At 40.8% G+C, this 23,164-nt stretch overlaps 1 protein-coding gene across 5 annotated transcripts in view; it reads right to left on the bottom strand.

Annotated features, from left to right (window-relative positions):
- Window positions 1-23,164, bottom strand: part of PHAF1 (phagosome assembly factor 1) — a 40,612-nt gene that overhangs the window by 9,390 nt on the left and 8,058 nt on the right. For all 5 annotated transcript variants that reach the window (XR_006931143.1, XR_006931145.1, XR_006931144.1 and 2 more), the window contains exons 5-16: window positions 20,083-20,126; window positions 19,731-19,810; window positions 15,412-15,506; window positions 11,525-11,622; window positions 9,219-9,331; window positions 7,833-7,966; window positions 7,151-7,234; window positions 6,354-6,436; window positions 5,560-5,603; window positions 2,934-2,977; window positions 1,539-1,597; window positions 81-153 (exon numbers count right to left, since the gene is read on the bottom strand). Coding sequence is in view for 1 of the 5 variants with exons in the window: in NM_001030565.2 (NP_001025736.1) it covers window positions 81-153; window positions 1,539-1,597; window positions 2,934-2,977; window positions 5,560-5,603; window positions 6,354-6,436; window positions 7,151-7,234; window positions 7,833-7,966; window positions 9,219-9,331; window positions 11,525-11,622; window positions 15,412-15,506; window positions 19,731-19,810; window positions 20,083-20,126 (951 nt within the window). In the remaining 4 variants the exon portion in view is untranslated. The remainder of the gene's footprint in view (window positions 1-80; window positions 154-1,538; window positions 1,598-2,933; window positions 2,978-5,559; window positions 5,604-6,353; window positions 6,437-7,150; window positions 7,235-7,832; window positions 7,967-9,218; window positions 9,332-11,524; window positions 11,623-15,411; window positions 15,507-19,730; window positions 19,811-20,082; window positions 20,127-23,164) is intronic.

Below are 23,164 nucleotides of genomic sequence, written 5' to 3'. Positions count from 1 at the left end.
AATAAGAAGCCACTAAGAAGTAGTACCAGCAAACTTCTGATCTTCTTTTGCTCAGGCAGATCAAGCTTTTCTCTTCTTACCTCAAAGATCATTCGTTGCAGTCCAAAGCAAAAGGTTGACCCAAATGGGTTAGTGTTGTTCGGAGATGATGACCTAAATGGAAGAGGGGTAAAATGGACACATGAGGACTGGGAACTTCCTTGTAATAACCATTCATTAATATAATGAAAATTACAGTATCTTTATCACACTGAATGTCTTTCATAAAAAGGAAGCCAATCTACGTTATGCAACAGCATTGCTAGTTTCTGTGTGAGCCAGAGAATACTTCTGCTTAATGTTCCAGAAGGGTCCCTAACAACCAGGGAGAAAGGAATCAAAGCCACTAACGACCTCTGCAGGAAAACTCTATTTCACAGAACTCGGACAGGATGAACTCTGAAAATACACATATGCATAGGAAGAAAGAAGCACCATATAATCTACTTAAAATTATTTTTGTGCAAGACCCCTTGCCATTCTTCAATCTCTTGGCCTCTTTCAAGTGTATTCACTATGTGCTATCTCACGTTAAAAAATAGTCTGTCAGATGCAGAAATGGAATAATCTCAATATTATTACATAGTACATTTCAAGATTAATGCATCACTGGATATTCTTTGATCGTGTATACAGTGATAGCAGATTCTTGCTCACAGCAACGGATTTTAGATTACAGCCAAAAAAAACAATGAGGAAATAGCTTCTGGCCTTTCTTGTAACAGTCAGGCTTCTCAAATTGCATGTCTGAGACATTTATAGATATGTTCAGTAAAGGAAATTCTGGGTGATCTACTCTCCTGAACACAGAAAAAAAAATGGATAAGGGCTATATGTAATCATTATCTTATTCCAGCTTCATTCGACATGGTTTCTGCTCTACCTCACTGGCACCAAACAGGAGTAAGGGGTACTGTGCCCTTTCTTCCCCCTAAGTTACAGTCGTCCTGACATAAAACATAGTTTCGTATGATACCACAGAACAATAGTTCTGCAAACAGATAATGCCCATTTTGCCCAACAACCAGCTCAAACTCTGCAGAAACAGAGTAAATTTAAGCACACTATTCTATCTTCAGTCAGTCTAAAAGAACTGTAGAACACTCATACTTGTACCCAGAAGCAAAACTTTTTCAGACAGATTGCTGCCATATGTTCCAGACACTGATGTATGATGTCACGTTGTTGAAATGCTTGTGACTGTACTATAAACAACCTACACTATTTATAATACATAAGCAGAAATACTCCTTTTGTATGCTGCTTAGCTCTTCACTGGATTCTACAGCTCAAGGAATTTTGGGAATGTTCTCTTTTTGCAAGTCAGTCCTTAATTCATCTGAGAGCAGTTATCTAGACTTGTTCCTGGCCAAAAAGCATGAAACTTTGACAATAAAGAATTCCAGTAGCAGCCACTGTAATAAATCTTCCTCTACATAAATCCATCCTCTGTTATCAGCTCAATCCCAGCCAAGCAAAAGAAAGACATCTTTCTCTACCTGTGAAGTACCACTGGCTTCTCTACAGGATGCCCCAGGAGGTCCTGAATACTGTCCCACTGCAAAGACACCAAAAGACCTTCTGTTAAAGTAAGTAACAGGAAAACTTTTTTTTATTTTATTTTTCAATCTAGGAATCCAATCGTGTCCATCTTTGCAACACGCTTTTTTGCTGATTAATAGAGAAGCTGCATTTACAAAAGTACTTTGTGACTACAGCCATACTCAGTAATAGAAACTTTCAGAGTTAGGAATTGCTTTCAGGGTTTATTCTCATTTTTTCTCAAAATAGCTTTAAGTTTTATATAAAAGATGTGCGAGTCCTATACTGAAAATGTACCTGGAAAGTCTTGTAGCATTTCAGGGAGAGTGAACGTCCTCTAAGCAGCTGTGGGAAACCTCAGTAAAATACCCGTTTGCATATTTTTGCAGAGGGAGAAAGAGCGACCCCACTAGCCTTCCCTAAAGCCCCTCCTTCATTCCACAGGCAGGTTGGGAAGAGAGGAGGAAAGCTGCACTACTTAATGACAGGGAATCTCCATTAATTTTCATCGCTGTAAACAGTCTTAACAAAAGCTGAAGTTTCACATACAAAGTTGAAATAGGTCAAAGCACTGAAGAATGCAACGTAATTTAAAGCAGAAAGCAAAGAACAGTAGCTTCCAAGTTGCTGACTATCACCTTTTTTTTTTAATACTGTGGGACCCAGAATTCAGCAAGGAAATTCACCCTCAGAGCTATGAAAACAGCACTGACCATGGCTGAACGTTAACAGCAGAACCACTTCTGAGCAGAATTTTCACAATGTTTTTCAACTCAAAGAAGCTCACAAACACAGAGCAGCAACTGCCCAGTTGGGAATTTCACCCAGGGGACAGCATGCCATACAATCCTCCAGCAGCCTACTGCCCTCACGAGGTGTCACACCGGCAGTGAGTTTTGCAAGGCGTGCTGCCTTGAAAAACATCTAACTACTTCAGAAGAAAGGGGAACAACACATGACCTCATTAGTTAGCTACTGCATGTCTTCAAGAGCTCCATGAGATAGAAAAGCTCTGTGACTATTTGGTTTAAGAACATCTCTTCCTGTTAGCATCCAGCCACCATTCTCACACTTTCCTGTATCACTTACTGTCCTGCTTCTACCTGCAGCTATGCTAAAGTGAGATGCACGTAGTAATTGTGTGTCCTCAACGTGTACTATTAAAATACCTTCAGTTCTTAAACATTTGAACCACTAAGCATAACCACAGTAAGTTTTGGCTTGCAACTTTTGTATTTTAAAACAATATAATACAACCGCTACTCTTGCCACAAAACGCATTGCAAATTCAGCACAGATCATTTAAGGGGCTTAGGAAAAGGAAGAAGCCATTCAGTTCTGTACAGATTCACCTTACTGTACGTTGTACATGTTTCAGTCTGTGAATCGGCACTATCTGTGAAAGAAAAACAGAAAAGCCTTTGTAATTCACGCTCAAACAGACCCCTGCGTAATCCTTTATGTAGGAAGGTTAGTTCAGATAGAGGGAGACATGCAAGCATTACATCACTTCATATACAAATTGACTAGCATTTATTAGCAACGAGAATCATGATGAATTCATTGATTTATTAATTGATTCATCAAATCATTGATTAATTCTCCCATTGCTTGTAAGAACATCAGCACAAGAGAAAGGACATCTCTGTACAGGTTAACACGCCTACTACAGACATTCCCCAAAATAACACAGCATAACCCAGGTCCAAACACTACTGCATTTGGAAAGGAGGCCAGCAAAGCCCGGCAGCTTGGGGCTGAAGCACCACTGCCTCAAAAACAAAGCAACAGAGAGCTTGGGAACAACAGTCTCCCAGCATCGCTACTGCAGAAAGATAAATTAAAAAACCCACAACCCATGAAATAACAGGAAAAACTGCAGGTGAGGACGGCATCCTATTTATGCTTACAGTCTCAGAATTACTTTGTCTGCTGGTGGTTTCAAGCACTGTTTTATACGTACATTTGGGAACTTCTACATACTGAAAGCATTTTTCTGAAGCAATAGGAATAGAGCTAGATGCTTAACGAAGCCAAATGTAGCAAATGGTCTTTGATTTGATTGAAAGCTCTTCTGTATTTTCCACCTGCTAAACAAACATGGTCTCCTTATGGTGAAAGAGCTTAGTAACTGTGCAGCTTCATTCTGTCAATTCACTGTCTGACACTGAAGTACAGGAGAGAGTAAGCATCATATACTGGCACTAGATAGGAAAAGATGGGCTCTTTGTGTGTTTTGTAACATTTGTTTTCAACTTATTTGTCCTCAACATATCCTCAACAGAAGGGTCAATTAGAAACGAAACAAGAAAAAAAAAAAAAACAACACTAAAACAACAATACTAACAAAGAAATGAATGCATACAGAAGAGCTTCATGGTGATACTTGAGCTGAATAAGAAGAATCAGAAATGAATGAATTTGAAGTATTACACTATAACCTAAGGGAACAGAATTAAAAAAAAAAACAACTGAGCAGAATTTTCATGCTTATCCTCTTGACTGAGCTACAAATCAATCTTCATATAAGCTTGTGCGTAAAGGCATCATTTTTCTACACACACAAATTGCTGTGACATCCGCAGGAGAATTGCATTTTACACAGTTCAATGCTTTCAGTGAAAACCAATCAAATGAAGAACACATCCCTGGCCAAACCCTCACAAGCATCCAGTATCCCCTGGATAGACAAAACACACATACTGCTAGTAGATCAGTGAATACCTGCACTAAAGAAGGTTCTTTGGATCACACTGATTTTCTACCGAAGAAGGTTCCCCCACACTTTGTTTAGATGGCTTGCATGCACAGAGCACATCTAAGTATCTCACCGAATTAGCATTGCTATCCCATGAGAACCTGGGAGTAGCATACCATGCTATTTCCTCAGCTTGGAGATTTTCAAGTGGACACTACAGACATACTTAATTTTGCCTGTAGCACGTAGATGATACATGTTGATTGTTTGTTCTCATTCCCAACTATACCACTTTTTATTGAGTATCAGTTTGTACTGAACATCATGAATAAACCTTTCAAGAATGAGCAGCACATCATTAGAAAGTTCAACAGCAAAATGCATAGATCAACTCTGACTAACTCTGTCTTACAGACTCTGAGTCTTTATGTACAAGGGAATTGATTTCAGCGAAAGAGAGTGGCACCTTTACAGAAAATTAGTGATGTTGCAGCTAAATATCCATATGATCCAAGCAAGTAGACAAGGTACTATAAATAATATCAACAATCTGTAGAACTCATCTTTAAGTATTTTTCACTTCAAAAGAAAAAAAACAGCAAAAAAAATTTTATCTTCAAGATTAGTATAGAATCCTACAGAATCGTTAAGGTTGGAAAAGACCACTAAGATCATCAAGTCCAACCATCAACCTATCACCACCATCAAACCCTAAAACAAAAAAACAATCCAACCCCTGGTTTCAGTGGGAGCTGGGGACAAGGGGAGTGTTGCTGTTGACCACGGAGGCACCATGAGCTATTGACCAAGGTCCACTGACCATGGAGAGATTGTGGCCCATTGACCACTGACCATGGACGAACCATTGTTTGGACCCCAAACAATAACTATATTGATTCAGGACAAAGCAGCAGCACTTTGGCTGGTGTTTGCATAGCACTCACCCAACCTCGTCACAGCACATGCCCAACACATAGAGCACAAAATGATTAGCTATGACCTGCTCTTTTGCTATAATCCAGATATGCCTGCCATCTCACACGTACTCCTGATTCCAAGGCTTTCCTGCCATAAGATCAGGACCAGTTATCCTTTCCAAGATAGATGGCTCAACTCTACCTGGCTCACCCTCCCCCCCTCCATCCCAAACGACTTGGGAAAACGCATTCATATCTCTATCCTCTGATAATCAAGAATGCATTACAAATGCAAACTCATCATACAGCCATTTAGTGTTTTGTGGCATAAGCACCCTGAGACTGGACAGAAGACATACTCACCTCGCTTAATGACTAGTGGAATCTTGAATTCACAGCGATGGTAGCTAGAAAGAGCAAATTGTAAAGCTATCAGATAACAGCAGAGCCAACATAAACCACACAGCCAAACTAGGAGCTGTTAATAAGCAGTTTAGTGAAAAGTTTATTGCATAATAACATGAAAAGGAGAGTCTCAAGAGTATCAGATTAAGAGGAAAAATTACCACGTCCATTTTCTACACCAGAAAGGATATCAACCTGGAATGTTCTAGCACAATTTTTGAGAGGGTACAAAAGATCCTTCAGCACAAATTACTCTTGTAACACAGATTGGATAGATAAGTACTCAGCTTAGAAAAAGTACTATAGATTTTTCTAATAGTAGTGCTTTACTGCCTGAAAATATGGTCCCTTTATTCAGACATCACTTATTCCTTAACTCACATGCCTCCTAAATAGCTTACACTTAAGAGTGTGGAAATACTTAAGTACTGGAAATATACAAGAGGACAAAAAAGAAAATTTAAGCACTAACTGAAAGAGTGTCAAGAAAAAGCAGCTTATCTTGCCTATAGCAAGACAGTTTGGACACTAGCTGGACTAGCTTGATGACATACTTGGCATCAAAGACATTAAAGAGTAAAAAAGAAAATAATAATGAATGATGTACTAATAATGATGTTTGAAACCTCCACTGGTTACCAGATACATCAAAGACGCTTGGGAAAAATTACAAGAACTCTATAAAACGAACATGACGTGCCTTTTTCTACTGCTTTAAAATAGTCTTTAACAGATCAGTTCTTTACACTCACATGTTAAAGTTGTAATGACCAGGATAATTTGTATGCAAGACAAATTTCTTCACCTTGTGAGTGTTTGCATCAAAGAGAATATCCTGTTGAAGAAAAAGAAAAAACAAAACAGACAGACATGAAGCAACTTGAGATGAGTAACAACAGTATCTGCATACAGTAACAAGCATGAATCCAACTGGAACCAAATTGAATTATGAAAAGTAATTTTTGAGAATGTGACTATTTGTAAATTAAAAAATAAAAAAATGCACTTTCTGCAGCACTTAACCACAACTGCGGTTTCATTTGCTCATGTTGGCAATTTTTCTAAGGAACTCATGTCTTTCTACTAATTATTTACACCAATCTAGACTAAAGCAAAATAGCTGTATTACTATACTAAGGGGGGATATAAAAGTTGAGGTACTGCCCACAACTTGCAAGCTTTCATTATTGGTATTCTGGCACACTTGTCTCAGTTCTCCTGGACAGGAGTATGGACTTCAGAACAAAAAGCTCGTCTGCCTATGCATCAGGCATGGAAGTAGGAGAAAAATCAAAGAGAACACCAAAGCACAAGAATGAGGAGCTCACCACCTAGAGCTAGCACCTAGATGAGCTAGATAAGATAAAACATTACTGATTGAATTCACAAGTGCTATAGAAAGTCAGGGTTTATTTTCGTATGCAGAGATTCCTAAGGCAGCAAGATTTTTCAGTCACTCATCCCCCAGAGCCTTTGGCATTCTGAAAGGACTGCTGTGTAGGGAAATCAAAACTTCACAAGCATTTGTTTATGGAAGTTTCCCACTCACCACTCCAAGTGTGAAATAATTGAAGAAGTAGTCATTGCACTTCGATGGGACCTGCTTATGGGGCGAGGGTGAGTGGATTTTCATCTGCAAGAATCATTTTTCAGATGTTAAAAACACTGTCAAAGATGAATACCATTAACAACTGGTTCACTACATTCAAACCAATTGTCATAATCTCACTTTTCACTGAAGCCCTTGCTCAAAAACGTCACATATTGTGCTTCATGATTTGTCGATCAGCTGCTAGGAGAGGCAGCTTTTTCTTTTTTAGTTTTCTGAAGCAGAAGGATTACTCATATGCTGTTAATGTAAAAACACCAGGAAAGGATCAAAATATACACTCAAGTTATTTCAAATGAAATAAAATGTTTTAATAAAGACTACGCACTTGCTATGGCTTATGTGGATAGAAATGCCCATTTTTATCAACTTTCCTGTCGACTAAAAATGATATGACAGATTATTTTGTTCTTGTATTTAATTTAAACTGATTTGCATCAATTCAGCTTAAAATACTTATAAAAACAAAATAATGTAGCAGTTCATTCTGGTCTACGGTATGAGCAAATTCACTGCTCATTGTCTGCACTACATGGAAGTTTAACTTCGCTGGCCCCGCAAAGCCCGTGTCCTGTTAGTTAAACACAGTAACAAAGTCCTATGTGCTACCCAGTGCTCTTACCTTATCTTCAGACTTGTAGAAAACTTTGTGCGGAGACCCCAAAGTGCTCAGCACATCCTGGCATGAATCACCAAAGTACACGCAGCGCTCAAATACCCGCATCTTGGCATCAGCTAACACACCCGGGCCACAGCCTGAGGAACAGGAGGCACCTCAGTGTCACAAGAAGGCATCAGAGAGCATCCGTATTTGTTACAAATACATCTCACTGAAAGCCCATTACAAAGATGAATGGCTGACATATGTTTGCTATGTGTCAACAAGCAGAAAGATATTAGTTTGTGACCCCATTTGCTTTCAGGAATGTAGCACCGAGAATGCACATAGACGTACACATCAATTAATACAAAACACAGGACACATTTAGCATTTCCCACTGTACCTTATTCTCACTGCATGTTATTCACAGAGCCACCTCCCAAATGCAATAAATCAGAAAATTTTGACTTAGCAACCCATAATTTTTTAAGCAAAAGTTATCTCAAATTAACATACCTGCAGAGAACCTCACACTAGAACTGCTGTATGGCACATTTCTGCAAGGTTATGCTAGAGGAACTCCACTTGCCAAGACTGCCTCTTTGCAAGTTGTAGTCTGAACACGGCTGTGACATTTCAATAATTACTTTATTCACTGGCAACACCTCCCTTAAGTTGCACATACACATCTAACTTAACTTGGCACTCTACGTTAGAAGTGTCCAATTTCTCAATATCATTACGTTATTACATTGTGATAGCTAACTCCTTTCCTAGCACATGATGATGTAAGTTCCCTATCCTAGACAGCTCTCCACTTTCTCCCTCTGACAGAAGCAAAGGAACTTGAGAACATCTGCTCCATTTTAACCATTTTATTCTTCATCTCAAGTTTTAGTTCTTTCCATTTTTTGCGTACCAGAAAAATATTTTAAGTGCTTCCTTAATACACACACAGCTAGTAATCCGCACAAGAAAAAAGCAGGGCATGCTAGTAAAAATTGTTACAAACATCTCAGTGTTTCTTCTTAAAAAGACACTGCCATGTTAAAGTAACTGAAAAAAAGTCTCATTTAGAGTCATTGTCTCCTTCCCTAATTTCTAAGGTCTGCCAGTCTCTGAAAGCACATATAAGGACAAGTTACTCATCATTCTCGCTGCTGGCTCCACAGCAAATTAAAGCTGAATCAATTTAAAGTGAAGTCTCAGGCTATAGCATCGATACACTTCCGCTCTTGTCAGCTGGGACTGCAGAGAACAGCCCTCAGTGATATCCTCTGGGCCAGGAAATGTGATTGAGTTTTGTTTTGCTTCCAGTCGTTTAAAATAAAGTTATTTAAGGCCGTTTTGAAAACACCTACAATTGCATTGCAAAGAGCCTATGTGTGTTCTGGGTATCACCAATACCTGCAGTGAGTAGGCGAAGCCGTAAACCTGAGGGTCCAGTCCCATCTCTCAGCACATCAACATTCTCAGCATACACATTGCCAAGGAAACAGCTGAGGGGCATCAAGGGAGCCCTGAAACCAACCACAAAAACACATACATAGGACACGGTCTTCCAATGTACCATTAACAAGTTGATGGCAGTTCACTAGATCAGCACGTTAATTTTGACAAAGCAGCATTGATTTCAGTCTGAAAACTAAAAGTTAAACTTCACATCAGGATTAGAAATCCTGGAGAAAAAGAAAGGAATAACAAGGCAGGATTCAAACAAAGGACCCTTACTATTAATGAAACCAACAGCAAGGTTCAAAAACCTCCAGAAATTGCTACATCTAGCTTCTGAATAGCTCCTATGAAAATGTGTCATTTCAGACTTTGCGCAGGAAAACAGAGGTTGTATGGTCTTTAAAGGTACTTAGTACATGAACTAGCTACATCACCCAAGTGCAGCAGAAGCACTTCTAACACGTGCTCTCACTGCACCTGGGAATGTAATTCATAGTCACAGAACCATAGAATGGCCTGGGTTGAAAATGACACAATGACCATCTAGTTTCAACCCCCTGCTATGTGCAGGGTCGCCAACCACCACACCAGGCTGCCCAGAGCCACATCCAGCCTGGCCTTGAATGCCTCCAGGGACGGGGCATCCACAACCTCCTTGGGCAACCTGTTCCAGGGCGTCACCACCCTGTGGGTGAAAAACTTCTTCCTAATATCTAACCTAAACCTCCCCTGTCTCAGTTTAAAACCATTGCCCCCTGTCCTATCACTGTCCACCTTGTAAACAACTGTTCCGCCTCCTGCTTATATGCTCCCTTCAAATAGTGGAAGGCCACAATGAGGTCTCCCTGCAGCCTTCTCCTCTCCAAGCTAAAAAAGCCCAGTTCCCTCAACCTTTCCTCATAGGAGAGGTGCTCCAGCCTCTGATCATCTTAGTGGCCCTCCTCTGGATCCGCTCCAAGAGCTCCACGTCCTTCCTGTGCTGGGGCCTAAAAAGAGCCGAGTAGAGGGGGACAGTCACATCTCTCTCCCTGCTGGCCATCCCTTTTTTAACGTAGCCCAGAACACAATTGGTCTTCTGGGCTGCAAGTGCACATTGCTGGCTCACGTCCAGTTTCTCATCCACCAGGATGTCCAGAATGTGAAAGCAGCTTGTGCAGATATACCTTACATGATCATGTTGCTTTCCTGGGACAGGTGTCATTCTAATTCAATTTCAATAATATTTGAGAAAACTATCTCAGAAACCAGCAAGATACCTTCAGTCAAACAGCTGCTTTATTTGTGCTTCAGTTTGATGCGGCTTTCTCTTCTGTGTCAATGCCTGGAGCTGCAGGGCAGATGCTAAACTGGCAAACACAAGCAGCACAGCCCTGTGTCAGCGCGTGCTCTCACTGCAGCCCGGCATGGCAAGGATGGGCCCAGATGACATTTCTCTAAAGTGCATATTTATAATTAAGAGACAGTGTCTGCATAAACACTGTTTCCTCCTTCCTTAGCAGTAATCTACTGATGCATTAACCTTCTCCTGCCATTAAACTGCAATCATCTTCCAATTTTAACTTGAGTAACAAACTCCAGGAATAGTGTTTTTAGAAAGCAAAACATCAGATGCTGTAGAGTAAATTACTGCTAAGAAGAAGGCAAAACACGATGCCACAGAAAACACTAACTATGCTCAAACACAACTGTTCTATCAGTTACCTCCTTGGAGCAGTAAACTCAGTCAGGGAATTGTAAATATATAGACTATATGGCTTAAAAATTTATTTTTATATTGCAAGAGAGTATAAGACTCTTGGCAGGGTCCTGCCATGATGTACATAACACCAATACACTACAAACTGACTGACTACCTACCACAAGGAGTTGGATTTGTCTAGGAAAAGGTCGTGAGTATGCAAAAAACACAGAGTAAAAGAAGTGTGTAAGAAAAATGTGGCTGCATCTCTTTCTAGATTCACTACCTTTCCTCCTTCATCTCATTGAAGAATTCTCACTTTAACTGAATTAGCCTACAATAGGTAGGCCAAGCTGATTTCACAGCAACAAGATTCAAACCAGCACTTGATAACAAGGTCAGAGGACAATGCCTATGGTAACTGAAAAAAGGTTTATATCTAATGGCATTCTATTTCCTAAAATGCTGAAATAAAAATCTAAGTATATATAATCACATTTAGCATTTGCAAAACCCTAGATAAATGAGGAGGAAATAGTGCATAGTAAATAATCAAACCCGCACAACCAGCCATACATACTTGGTATCCTGCAGGCTGTTTCCATTGTAGATGTACATGCGTTTCACAGTCGCGCCATGTGGAATTTGCAGAGAAGCCAGACCGTGCGCAAAGTTAGGCTGGAGAGACAGAAAATCATCCTTGTTAACCTGACACACTAGAAACTCTTCAGGTCCAATGTTACATTAGAAATACAGTACATGCTTACCAACCCAGGTAAGTCTCTCACCAAACACGTGGAGGTAAAAAATAAATAAAGAAAAAGAGTTTACATGACACTACTCTGGGATTCCCAAGCTGGGATGAAATGCTCACTACACTGATCCACCAAAAGATGGCACTAGTTTGTCAATGAGCCACGTGCGCAATGAGAATTCAAGTTTTCTTGGTTTTACCACCACCAACTAGAAATATAAAAACATCTGAACTGATAGCCTACTTCTCAGAACTTAAATACAACCTATTTAAAGGTAGAAATTCTTTTTTCTCTTCCACTGCGTTAATTTCATCCCTTTAACATTGATGCTAGTTTGCAAAATGCCTTTATCTGGTGAACACTCATTCATTGCATAAATCTTCTCCTCTACTTATCAATACATTCTTATACTTTCAGATCTCTGATATAAGAACTGACCTTCCTAGGAGCTCAGCCATTTAATTTATAGATGCACTTGCAACTCATACACAAAAAGCTACTTTCTTGGGATATTCTATTTGGCTGATCATTAGCTTTCAGCTTTTCTCCTTTTGGTAAGGATCGAGGAAAAGGCCAACAAGGTTGACATCCTGGTTATAGAACACCCAACCAGGATGAAGAGGCAGATTCTACAAGCAGCTGGCAGAAGTCACACAGTTGCTCACCCTTGTTCCTGTGGGGGATTTTAACTTACCGGACATCTGCAGGAAATATAGTACAGCAGAGAGAAAAGAGTGTGTGGAAAGTAACTTCCTGACACAGCTGGTAAGAACCTACCAGGGGAGGTGCCCCACTACACCCACTATTTACAGTCAGAGAAGGACTGGTGGGAGATGTGGTGGTCAGAAGCCAGTTTGGGCATTGCAACCATGAAATGATACTCTATTATGATAGCAACCATAAAACGATACTCTACTCTATACCATGAAATGAGTGTCTACTCTTGGTTAAGTCAGGAGAGGTGTCAGCAAAAACGCTACTTTGGACTTCTAAATGGCAGACTTTGGACTGTCTAGGATGTTGGTTAGAAGAGCCCCTTTGGAAATAGTTTACCAACTCTGGAAGAAGGGTCAGACAACTTGGGAAGAGTACAAGGAGGTTGCTACGATATGCAGAGAGAAAAGCAGAAAGGTGAAAGCCCAACTAGAACGTTTTTTTGGGCCACTGTTGCAGAAGATGACAAAAAAATGCTTTTACAAATACATTAACAACAAAAGGAGGGCCAAGGAAAATCTCCATCCTTTATCAGATGCAGCAGCAAACATAGCCAGGGATGAGGAAAAGGCTGAGGTACACAATTCCTTCTTTGCTTCTGTCTTCAATAATCAGACCAGTTATCCTCATGGTACTCAGCCCCAAGCTGGAAGACAGGGGTGAGGAGCAGAACAAACCTCCACAGTTCAAGAGGAAAGAGAGACCTGCTGCTCTACCCAGATGGGACCCACCCAAGGGTATTGAGGGAGCTGGCACAACTGATTGCCAGGCCGCTTTTCAACATTTACCAGCAGCCCTTATAGATCATCCAGGGAGGTTCCAGGCAACTGGAGACTTCCTAATGCAATGCCCACCTACAGGAAGAGTTGGAAGGAGAATTCAGGCAACTACATGCCTGCCAGCCCGACCTCGGTATCAGGGAAGGTGATGGAGCAGATCATGCTGAGAGCAATCACATATGACATATGGGACAGCATGGGTTCACAAAAGGCAGGTCCTGCTGCCTGGGCAACCTCATCTCCTTCTATGCCCAGGTGACCTACCTGGTGGATGAGGGAAAGGCTGTGGATGTAGTCTACCTGGACTTGAGTAAAGCCTTTGATTCCATCTCCCACAGAGTCCTCCTGCAGAAGATGGCAGCCTATGACTTGGACACATGTACTCCTCACTTGTTAAAAAACTGCCTGGATGGCCACGCCCAGAGAGCAGTGGTGAATGAAGTTCAGTCCAGCTGATAGCCAGTCTCAAGTAGTGTTCCTCCAGGGTCAGGATTAGGACAGTCCTTTGATGATCTGGACAGGGGACTGAGTGCACCCTCAAAAAGTTTGCAGATGACACCAAGTTGGGAGGAAATGCTGATCTGCTTGAAGGTAGGAAGACTTTTCAGAGGGATCTGGATAGGCTGGATCAATGGGCTGAGGCCAACTGGATGAGGTTCAACAAGATCAAGTCCCTGGTCCTGTACTCTGGTCACAACAACCCCATGCAGTGCTACAGGCTTGGGGCAGAGTGTCTGGAAAGCTGCATGGCAGAAAAGGATCTTGGAGTGTTAGCTGATAGCTAGCTGAACATGAGCCAGCCATGACCAAGACCAGTGGCTTCCTGGCTCCTATATTCAGAAACAGTGCAGCCAGCAGGACAGGGAAGTAATCATGACTGTACTCAGCCCTGCTGAGACCACACTCCAAATACTGTGTTCAGTTTCAGGTCCCCCATGGCAGGAAGGACAGTGAGGCTCTGAAATGTGTCCAGAGAGGGGCAAAGGAACTGTGAAGGGTCTGGAGAACAAGTATTATGGAGATGGTACTGAGGTTGTTCAGTCTGGAGAATACAAGGCTCAAGGTAGACCTCATCACTATGCAACTCCCTGAAAGGAAGCTGTAGCAAGGCAGGGGTCAACATCTTCTCCCAGGTAACTATTGATGAAGACAAGAGGTTGCAGCCCCAGGTTTTACTATGGGAAGTTCAGATTCGATATCAGGAACAACATCCCTGAAAGAGAGGTGAGGTGCTGACATGGGCTGCCCAGGGAGAGGTGTTACCATGGAGACAGGGCAGTGAGAGATATCGTTAGTAGGCATGGTGTGGTGGGATTAGAGTTGACTAGATCTTAGAGGCCTTTTCTAACCTTAATGATTCTAGTATTTCTGAACTCAGCTGACCTTCATTACTGCTATACGGTAACTTGCCTTAAACAGCTCCATACTTTCTCATATGTCGAAATACAACTTCTAAAGAGCAAAGCTGTGACATGAAAAAAATGCCACCACGGTGGTTGATCTCTCACACTTTGATTTAATGCTTTTGTGTTTTATTACTGGCTCTATACTGCACACATTCTTTTTACTGAGGACCATAGACAATAAAACTGAAAGCAGCCCCAGCCTCATATAAAACTAGTCATGTTTGTTTTCATTAGCACAGGTTGAAATCACAGAAGACGTGATCTTATTTCCAAAGATTTCAGAGAACACAGTAATACACCCAATCATTCAGTAATTCATCCAAACATTTAGCCAACTGTGCCAACAGGCATCACAAATAAAGCTCATTCACTTGGCTTTCTAAAAGCACTCACAGTGAAGGACACTTAAGACAAAAATGTATTTTATGAACCCTGTCCTAGTTTTGTTGCATAATCACTCAGATGAGATTCAAAAATATCTGATTAAAAAAAAAAAGAGCTCCACATTAGATTGCTTAATGTTTATTTATTTGCACAGAAGGAGCTCATATTTTTAGCAGACTTTTTGACAACAGAATTATTAGTCCTGGTGCATGACACAAGCAAAAACTCTAAGCACATATCTTCTGCTAAAAGGAGGAGAATGTTTAACTCCAAAATGAATACATAGCACAAATAAGAGCACAACTGAGGAGTTAAATTTCTTCCAAATTACTAGTTTCTTTTACTTGCAGGCTAGACATGCTGTAGGTGATATTTTGCAAGTACCATAGAGGCAAAAAGACTATCCATTAACCAAGAATGATTGCTGACCTCGTACTTTGGAGTTTCAGTCCAGGAGTCTAGCTGAAAAGAAAATGAAAGTCCTCTGAAATTGAGGTGAAAGAGTTGTTCAGCTGAATTATACACTAAAAGAGAAAAAAAGGAAAAAGTAGTTACAAAAATTGACAAAATTCCCTAGCAGTTCAGATCTAACAGCACTTTCACAGCAGATCAGTTAATTTACTAAGTCTGAGGATGCGGTTGGGAGGAACACAATCACACGGGGTACTAACTGGTTTGCTGCTCATTTGTTGCAGTTGAAAGACAGCACTAAGAGAAACCTTAAATTAATTAAAATAAGAGTTGCCTATGTAAACCTATAGGCACTAATATATCCCTAATGATGCAATTATACAATGCAACAATCACTTAACATAATTAAAATAGTTTCAGCAGCTACTATTACCACTAAACAACTGTTTGCTGTTGTGTGACACTTGTACAGCACTGCCCAACACTGAGGTGTTTCAAGCACAAGAACCCAGAATGTTGGTCAATTTGGTATTTTACACTGCTGGGAAGCAACGTTGTCAGTTGGCAGGGGTGGGTGAGGCGGGGAAGCTCACAGGTCCCTCCCCATCTTTTCCAAGAGGAACTCCAGCTTGCATGCCCCAGTAATACAAGAAGGAAAGGCATCAGACACACAAGTCCTGATCTGTTTGTAATGATAATTAAAAATAGCATCATCAGAAACACTCACTGATAAACCAGCTTTTAAAAAGAAGGATAATAAATCAGGGCATGCAGACTTCCAGTTGTCATCATGTCATGAATGTCCCGATTTATTGCAATTAATTGCTCAACATCATCTATAAACAGCAATAAAAGTCACCCCACTGTTTACTCTGATGAGACATTGTTTTGTGAGACTGTGGAAAGCTTAAACACAATGCCAGGAGACTGAGAGCTTGGGAACAGCTCTGGAACTGATGCTGCTGGGTTCAACCTGTCCCTGGTAGCCGCTGGGTGGAACACAGTGTTCTTCTGACACACGGAAGCTGGTTCATTTGCAGAACAGTTTGAAAACAGCAGAGGCAAAACAACACCACAATGAAGAAACCCCACAGCAAGAGAAGCTGCTTTCTTCCACTTATGCAGCTGAAATTGGTTCAGTGTTTTTTTTTTTTCTCCTTATGGTTTCACATTTAAGAAAACATAGCAGCTTATCATTTAAAGAGAAAAAGTATTTCATTGTGGCTTTGTTTTTGTTTGTTTGTTTTTAAAACAAAGTGCCTTTTAGATGTTCAGCTTCAGAGACAAGTCACAAGATAGCTGTACGATGCCAGACTGCCAGATAGAAAAATAATGGTTAGGCAATAAGCACTAAGCTTTCAGAAGTCATCGTTTGTCTTTGCTGCAGAATGTGCTGGTTAAGAGCATTCTCTTTGCCTGTCATTCACAGCAAAACGTGTGGGGAGAGGGAAATGTTTTGATCTGCAGGAAAATTACACAAGTCTCCCTCATGTGATAAATTATGATGCATCTTTTCCAAAGCCCACAGCCAGCTGGAGAAGTGTTTTTCCCCTAGTCACGCCAAGTGTGATATCTGATTATACACATCACATCCATTCCCATCCCCTGCAATGTTTGTTGATGTTGAGGTTTAAAGGGCAAGGAACTCATTTATCCCCAAGATCTCTTGTACGCCCCTCAAGATCCTATGTCACAAATATCTATGTGGATTTTTTAGTTGTTAAGGTAGGTTTTCTTTTGTTGTTTTTCTTTTCAAACTCACTAACCAGGTACCCTGCAGACTAACTGCTAGAAATAGCTGAATTTGCAAAAGGACTGCTTCTTTGCTGCTGCATACTGGGAGAGGGAATGGGAGAGAGTCTGCCTTCCAGGAAATCAGCAAAGTGTGGGCAGCTGGGAAAAGTTCTCATAGAGATGGATGGGACAAAGCCACAGCTACCAGCAAAGCAGAGCTAGTCCTGACCAGAACAGAGGCAGAGTCAGAAGTCAAGTCCCACTGTTCTCAAGAACAAGACTTTTCTGGCACCCCACGAGAGTCAGAGGGCAACCTCTGAGAGCTACAGAGCTGGAAAACAGGGGTCTCCCCCCTCCAGTAACAACACTGCAGCACTTCTCTCTCTGAGTTCCATTCAATCCCACAACCCTTACCCATGCTGAACAGAACTTGGGCAAGAAGCCACATCCATGAGGATGCAGCACAGGATGTGACTGCAACAGAACCACTGGCAGGAGCAAGCGCTCCCCAGCAGGAGCTCAGGTCAGGAGACCATGAAAGGAAGATGGAAAAGTGGTATAAAGCCTTGGCTTTCATGAAGCTGTTGACCTTCAAAGCATTCATATTCCAATCAGCTCCATGGCAAAGATACTACAACCTTTCAAGCTAGCATTGGCCAAAAGGTAACGAAGCTGGTTACAATTTTTCTGATGACTTTTCCTTTTTCAAAACCACTGATTGGGCAAAACCAGAACTGCTCACTGAAGGTTTCAACAAGAAAAAAAAATGTTGCTAACCTTTTGAAACATGCTTTGAAACTATCACTGTGGCCTGTTGCAGAAAGTTCTGCTGCAACCACGTTGGTTTAAGGGAAATCCAACATTCTGTTATGAAATTCTAGTGGATGTTAACACAGAGAGACAAACAGAGTACTCATCATCTTAAAGAATTTGCATTGGGTTTTATGGAAAGCAACAGTACAAAGAAGGAGATGGCTGTGTCATACTGTCATTCACAGAGACTGGTTTTTGGTCCTTTTGTCACATTGCCATGGGGAAAGCTTCTTTTCCTGCCTTTCTCCCCAGACATCAACTCAAATTTTTGGGGGGCATGAAAACACTATCATCATTCCTCCCACATGCTGAAAACTATTGTGTGTTTGCTTGTTTTTGCCTTTTCAGTTTAAGGAAACAGAAAAAAATGACCAAAACTTTGCATTGCATGATACACTTCAAACATTCTTTATGACCAGACTGCTTACTAGAGAGTGCTTACTCCAAGTAGGCTGTTAAAGGAAGATACTGGATTTCCAAAATTAAAACTGAAGAAGCATTTGCACACTAGTGAAGCAGTGACTGAGGCCAACAGCATAAATAGATTTGCATATCTACATGTCACCAGGTGAAAACTACCATCAGATGAAGCAAGCAAGCTTTAATTGAATGTGCTAGGTGCACGAGGATCTGGCAAGCATGAGAACATGTGATTCCAAACTAGATATTTTAGCGCTTGCATGCAATTTTAATACAGTAATAAAACATGCTAGTCCTACCATAAACAATGCTCACAGCTGAGATAATTATTGCTAAGTTTCATAACACCACAATTTTACAATAACTTTTTTTGAATATTTGCAAACAGCCTTTGTCACAGAACAAATGAAAAGTTACAAATTGTCATGGGCATGGAATCACTTTTACCCTTCCTAAACTCTATGAAGCTCTTGTACATACTATTTCCATAATAGCTAACTACAGATCTCCGAGTTTGCCCAAGAGGAAATGCTAAGATCACGACTGAAGTGAAATTTAAAAAGGCTTACTCTGCTCCTTGGAGTATTACTGCTTGAAATCTTCCAAACTTCATTTATCTCCATCTCATATTCAACCACTACAGCAGGCTTTTATGCAATGATATTACTTTAGCCACATGACTCTCCACAGTTAATAAGCCCTGCTCTGTGATGTGCAAGAAACTACCTGCAGAGAATAGGCACAAAGACTGGACATGCAACCACCGGACAAACTCAATTTTCACATGTAAGCAGGGAGGTTAAAAAAAATAACACTTCTGTTATAGAGGTGTTAAAAAGCCAAGTAGCTCTGCAAGAGTAACTGTGGGTTGAAGTGAGGTTACAGAAACCTGTCCCAGTCCTGATCATGCTGCCCCAAGGCTTCACACCTCCCAAGCACTCCCAGGAGCAGGAAGGAGAAACAGCGAGATGCAAACTAAGTCTCTCTGAGCACAGAGCTCAAGCAAACTGTCCTGGCTGGCTCTGCATGGAGATCAGCTCAAATGTCTGTATGTTCATGGTATACTTAATCCCTAAGGACACTTTAGAGCATACCACGTGAAAGAACATGTAAAAACAACAGTACCAACAAAGCAGCTCAGAATTTTCTGGTACTGGCAGTTCAAGAGAGATCATTAATGATATCTGAGAACAGCATTCTGTGCCAGTGACTCCAGCTATAAAAACATGGCCACTCTGGAACACAACTTCAAATCATTTGAGAACAGAACTCTCCACACATTTCTCCAGGCAGACATACAGGAAAAGCTTTATAGAAAAAGGTCACCCAATCTAGGTGTACTTCTCATTCCCAGAAATATTTTGGCTTACCTCCTGGATGCGTTGCTCCAAACGATTGATCAATTTGTTCTATGGTTGGAGCAATTGCCTGAGAGTTAAAATGGACACCACTGAAAAACAAAATGAGTCTGCCCTGAGAGTACTGAATGGATGATATAAACATTTACTAAAGGCAACAATACATTTAAATTGGAGAATTCTCCAAGACTGAAGGAAATGAGTAACCTTCCTCAAACACAGCATTTGGTTATCTAAATTTATTTGTTAACAGTTATTGTCTTCTTAACAAGAATGGTTGGAAAATGAATGCAGAATAAAAAAAAAAGGAGAGGAACTGGTCACTGGAATCAAAAAAGACTGTTGGATGTCTTAAAAAACTTACCAATATTTTAACTTCACCTTAGTCAAGTCATATACTTCAATCACCTGAAACATAAGAAACAAACATTACCACATTTGCACATAATAACAGAGGCAAATTCTTGTCGGAAGGCAGGGAAGGCAAAGCCAGCTTGTAGTGCTTAGTCCTCTCCCTGTCAGCTCTGCTATGATAAATCTCAGACTGACAAAACTCCAAGAACTCATTCAGCAACTGCACATCCAAAACAGTACTGAAGAACAGCTATGGACTCAGCACAGTACCCCAGGATCCTGTGTAGATCAGTACTGATGTACAGACAGTAGCCTCTCCACTAGCATGCTAGCATCTTGATTTCTGCACAGACTACTCTTAGGCAAGACCAAAAGTAATCCAGTTAGGGGATCCTCTAATGAAAACAAAGCTGCAGGCCATCTTTTGGATCGCTTTTACTACCTTGAAGAATGCTTCTACAGGGCAGAAATTCCTAGTGCTGACTGCATTGCTTCCACTTCCTAACTTTTTTTTTTTTTAAAGGAAAAGATGCATACAGCAAAACGAAGCAGTAACACTCCATTTCCATCTCTCCAAGCACTGCAGAAAATGTGAAGGGTAGTCCACAAGGAACCAAAGCCACAGTACCTAGTTCTGATGTATATTAAATATTTCACACTTCATTGAATATTCCAGGGGACTCCCCTGGAGTCGTTAGTAGGCATGTCAATACTAAGTATGGCTCTTTTGTTCCAAACACAGTACTGCAAACTGGCATTCATGACTGATTTTATATGATTTTTAAGTGACTGTTACTGATTTCTGGGGCTACACTGCGCATTAGGCAGATTATAGATCATGGTCAAACAAAATCTTCCACCCTATATTCGCACTCCTCTGTCTGCAAGAAAAGGAAGACAGGCAGAGCCCATAGTAATCACTGTGAAGAAGTAGTGCTCTTTATGCTTTGGAAGGATGCACTGTTCAGCTGGAGCACAAAGCAGAGCTCCGCAGGGACCTTGCCTCTATGTGTGGCTGTAAAGCCTAAAAATATCACCAGCTAAGAAGGAAGTCCTGGTTTGGGGAGATGCCTGGCAAATAACCCAAAATAGAGCTACCTGCAACGCCCAAACCACTATATATTAAAAAAATGAAAGAAAAAAAACCACAAACCAACATTCAGTGGTACGCTGTTGACTCATAAAAAGCTGGAAGAATTCTCTGAAGCATTTCTAGTTTGCTCAGAAAGCCCACGTTTCAAGGCACAACCAACAAGCATAGCACAAAGCATGTAACTTTAAAATTATGGCAACGCTACCCTAAAGAAGAGCAAACAGACTTCTCAATAGACAGACACTCTCCTGAAGTCCTGCTGAACAGAATGAGACAGAACAAAGAGCAACAGAAGAAAACAGGCAATGAAGGGCAGCACATTGCAGCACAAGGCACCCATCCTATGGAGAAATGTGCTGCCAGCAGGCACCAGTTTGCCACCAGCCCTCTTCCCACAATTTGGGTGGAAGATCGATTTGTGTCAGCGCTGCCTTTGGCTTACCACAAAGGAAGAAACAAGCACAACTCTGCAAAATTTAAATCTAGTCTAAAGATCTTGTCAAAATCATGAAAGACACAGATCAAAGAAACAGTGCAGCAAACCATTGCACCAGAAAACAACTAATTTTTGAAGCCACAGAATATTGCTTCATTCATTCTACATATAGAGAAACAAAGAACTGGGAAGACCAAGAACAACTGTCTGCCTGCACCACCAGAAGGCAGTTAGTTGGCCCAGCAGAGTAAAATCTGCTGCTTAGTCACATGGGCTGTTTTGATGGATCCTACTGAGTACAGATCACAGATGTGTCCAGGTGTCTTCTAATCAGCAATAGTAAAACAGCACTATAAAACTAACTTCTTCTCCCTGCTGGAGCTGGACAGGAGTCATTGCAGTAAAACTCACTGTAGAGCAACGCTTTCAGAATCTGACCCAACCTCTTTCATATCAGCTACAAACTCACGTAACATCTGCATTGCTTTGGCTCCTGAAAGCGAACAGAGGGACTGTGCAGACATTCTGGCACTCCCTGAACAGAGGGAGGGAACTTTTTTAGGAATACTCCTTCCATGAGCTACTTTGGCACTGTCAAGCCTTTCAGTTTCCGTAGCTTTCTTTCAACCTCTTTCTCACAACCAAATCTAATAGCAGGACTGCATTTTTTAAAAAAGCAAAAAACAAACAAAAAAACCCAAAAAACAAATCACAGAAAGCAAAGAATTAAGAAAAATGTCCCAATTCTTCCAGTTTTGCTGCTGCTGAGCAACACTGAAAATGGTGTCACACCTTAAAAACAGGCATTACTTATTCTAAACCCACACTATTCGTACAACAAGGGCTGCTGCTCACTTCTAAGCAGCCCCACAGAATTTCTTCTGCAAAGCTTCTGGAGCAGTTTTACAAGTAGTTTTCATAGCACTGCATGCTTTTACACAGCTTTTCTCTCCAGAGAGAACAAACGAAAGATATATCACTTGATCACTGAATCACTGCATACCAGAAGAGGTTGGTTGGTGTGCTTTGTTTTTAAACAAAACTCTAAAACATCACGGGGAGAAAGCCAAGGCAAAAATCCCTGCGTGTTTCTTACAACACTGAGTGTTGAAGTGACACCAAAGCAAAACCTTCAAAAATTGCTTGGAGATGCAAAAACATGGCAAATGCTACCTGTAGTAATTCAACAAGAGGATAGTGACATTCAAATGACTGAAGAGGAGTAAGACGTCTGCTTGGAGTGATTCAGTTTTGAGTTCCACCTCCTCAGAAAACAATCATTTTTTGCCAAGATTTCCTACAGGTGCAGCTTACATTGATAAAGTTCTATCTGACAAAGAATACATGAGATGTTATCTCAAGAACTGTAAATGCAAGTAAACAACTTGAATAACTGTAAGTTCCAAATCTTAAAAAATCATGTCCTGTAGGAATGAGAATACAAAACACAAACTTTCGCAAGGCAGTTACAAACTGAAATCTCCCAGAAAAAAAAAATGCTTGTGTTACAGGTTACTACTGCCTCCAATAACCATGGAGTTGGGCTAGATGTAACAATTTTAC

This window comes from Gallus gallus, chromosome 11, assembly GCF_016699485.2.
Source record: "Gallus gallus isolate bGalGal1 chromosome 11, bGalGal1.mat.broiler.GRCg7b, whole genome shotgun sequence".
Taxonomy (NCBI): domain Eukaryota; kingdom Metazoa; phylum Chordata; class Aves; order Galliformes; family Phasianidae; genus Gallus; species Gallus gallus.
The sequence above is the reverse complement of the archived record's forward strand: the minus strand, read 5'-3'. Positions and strand labels throughout refer to the sequence as shown.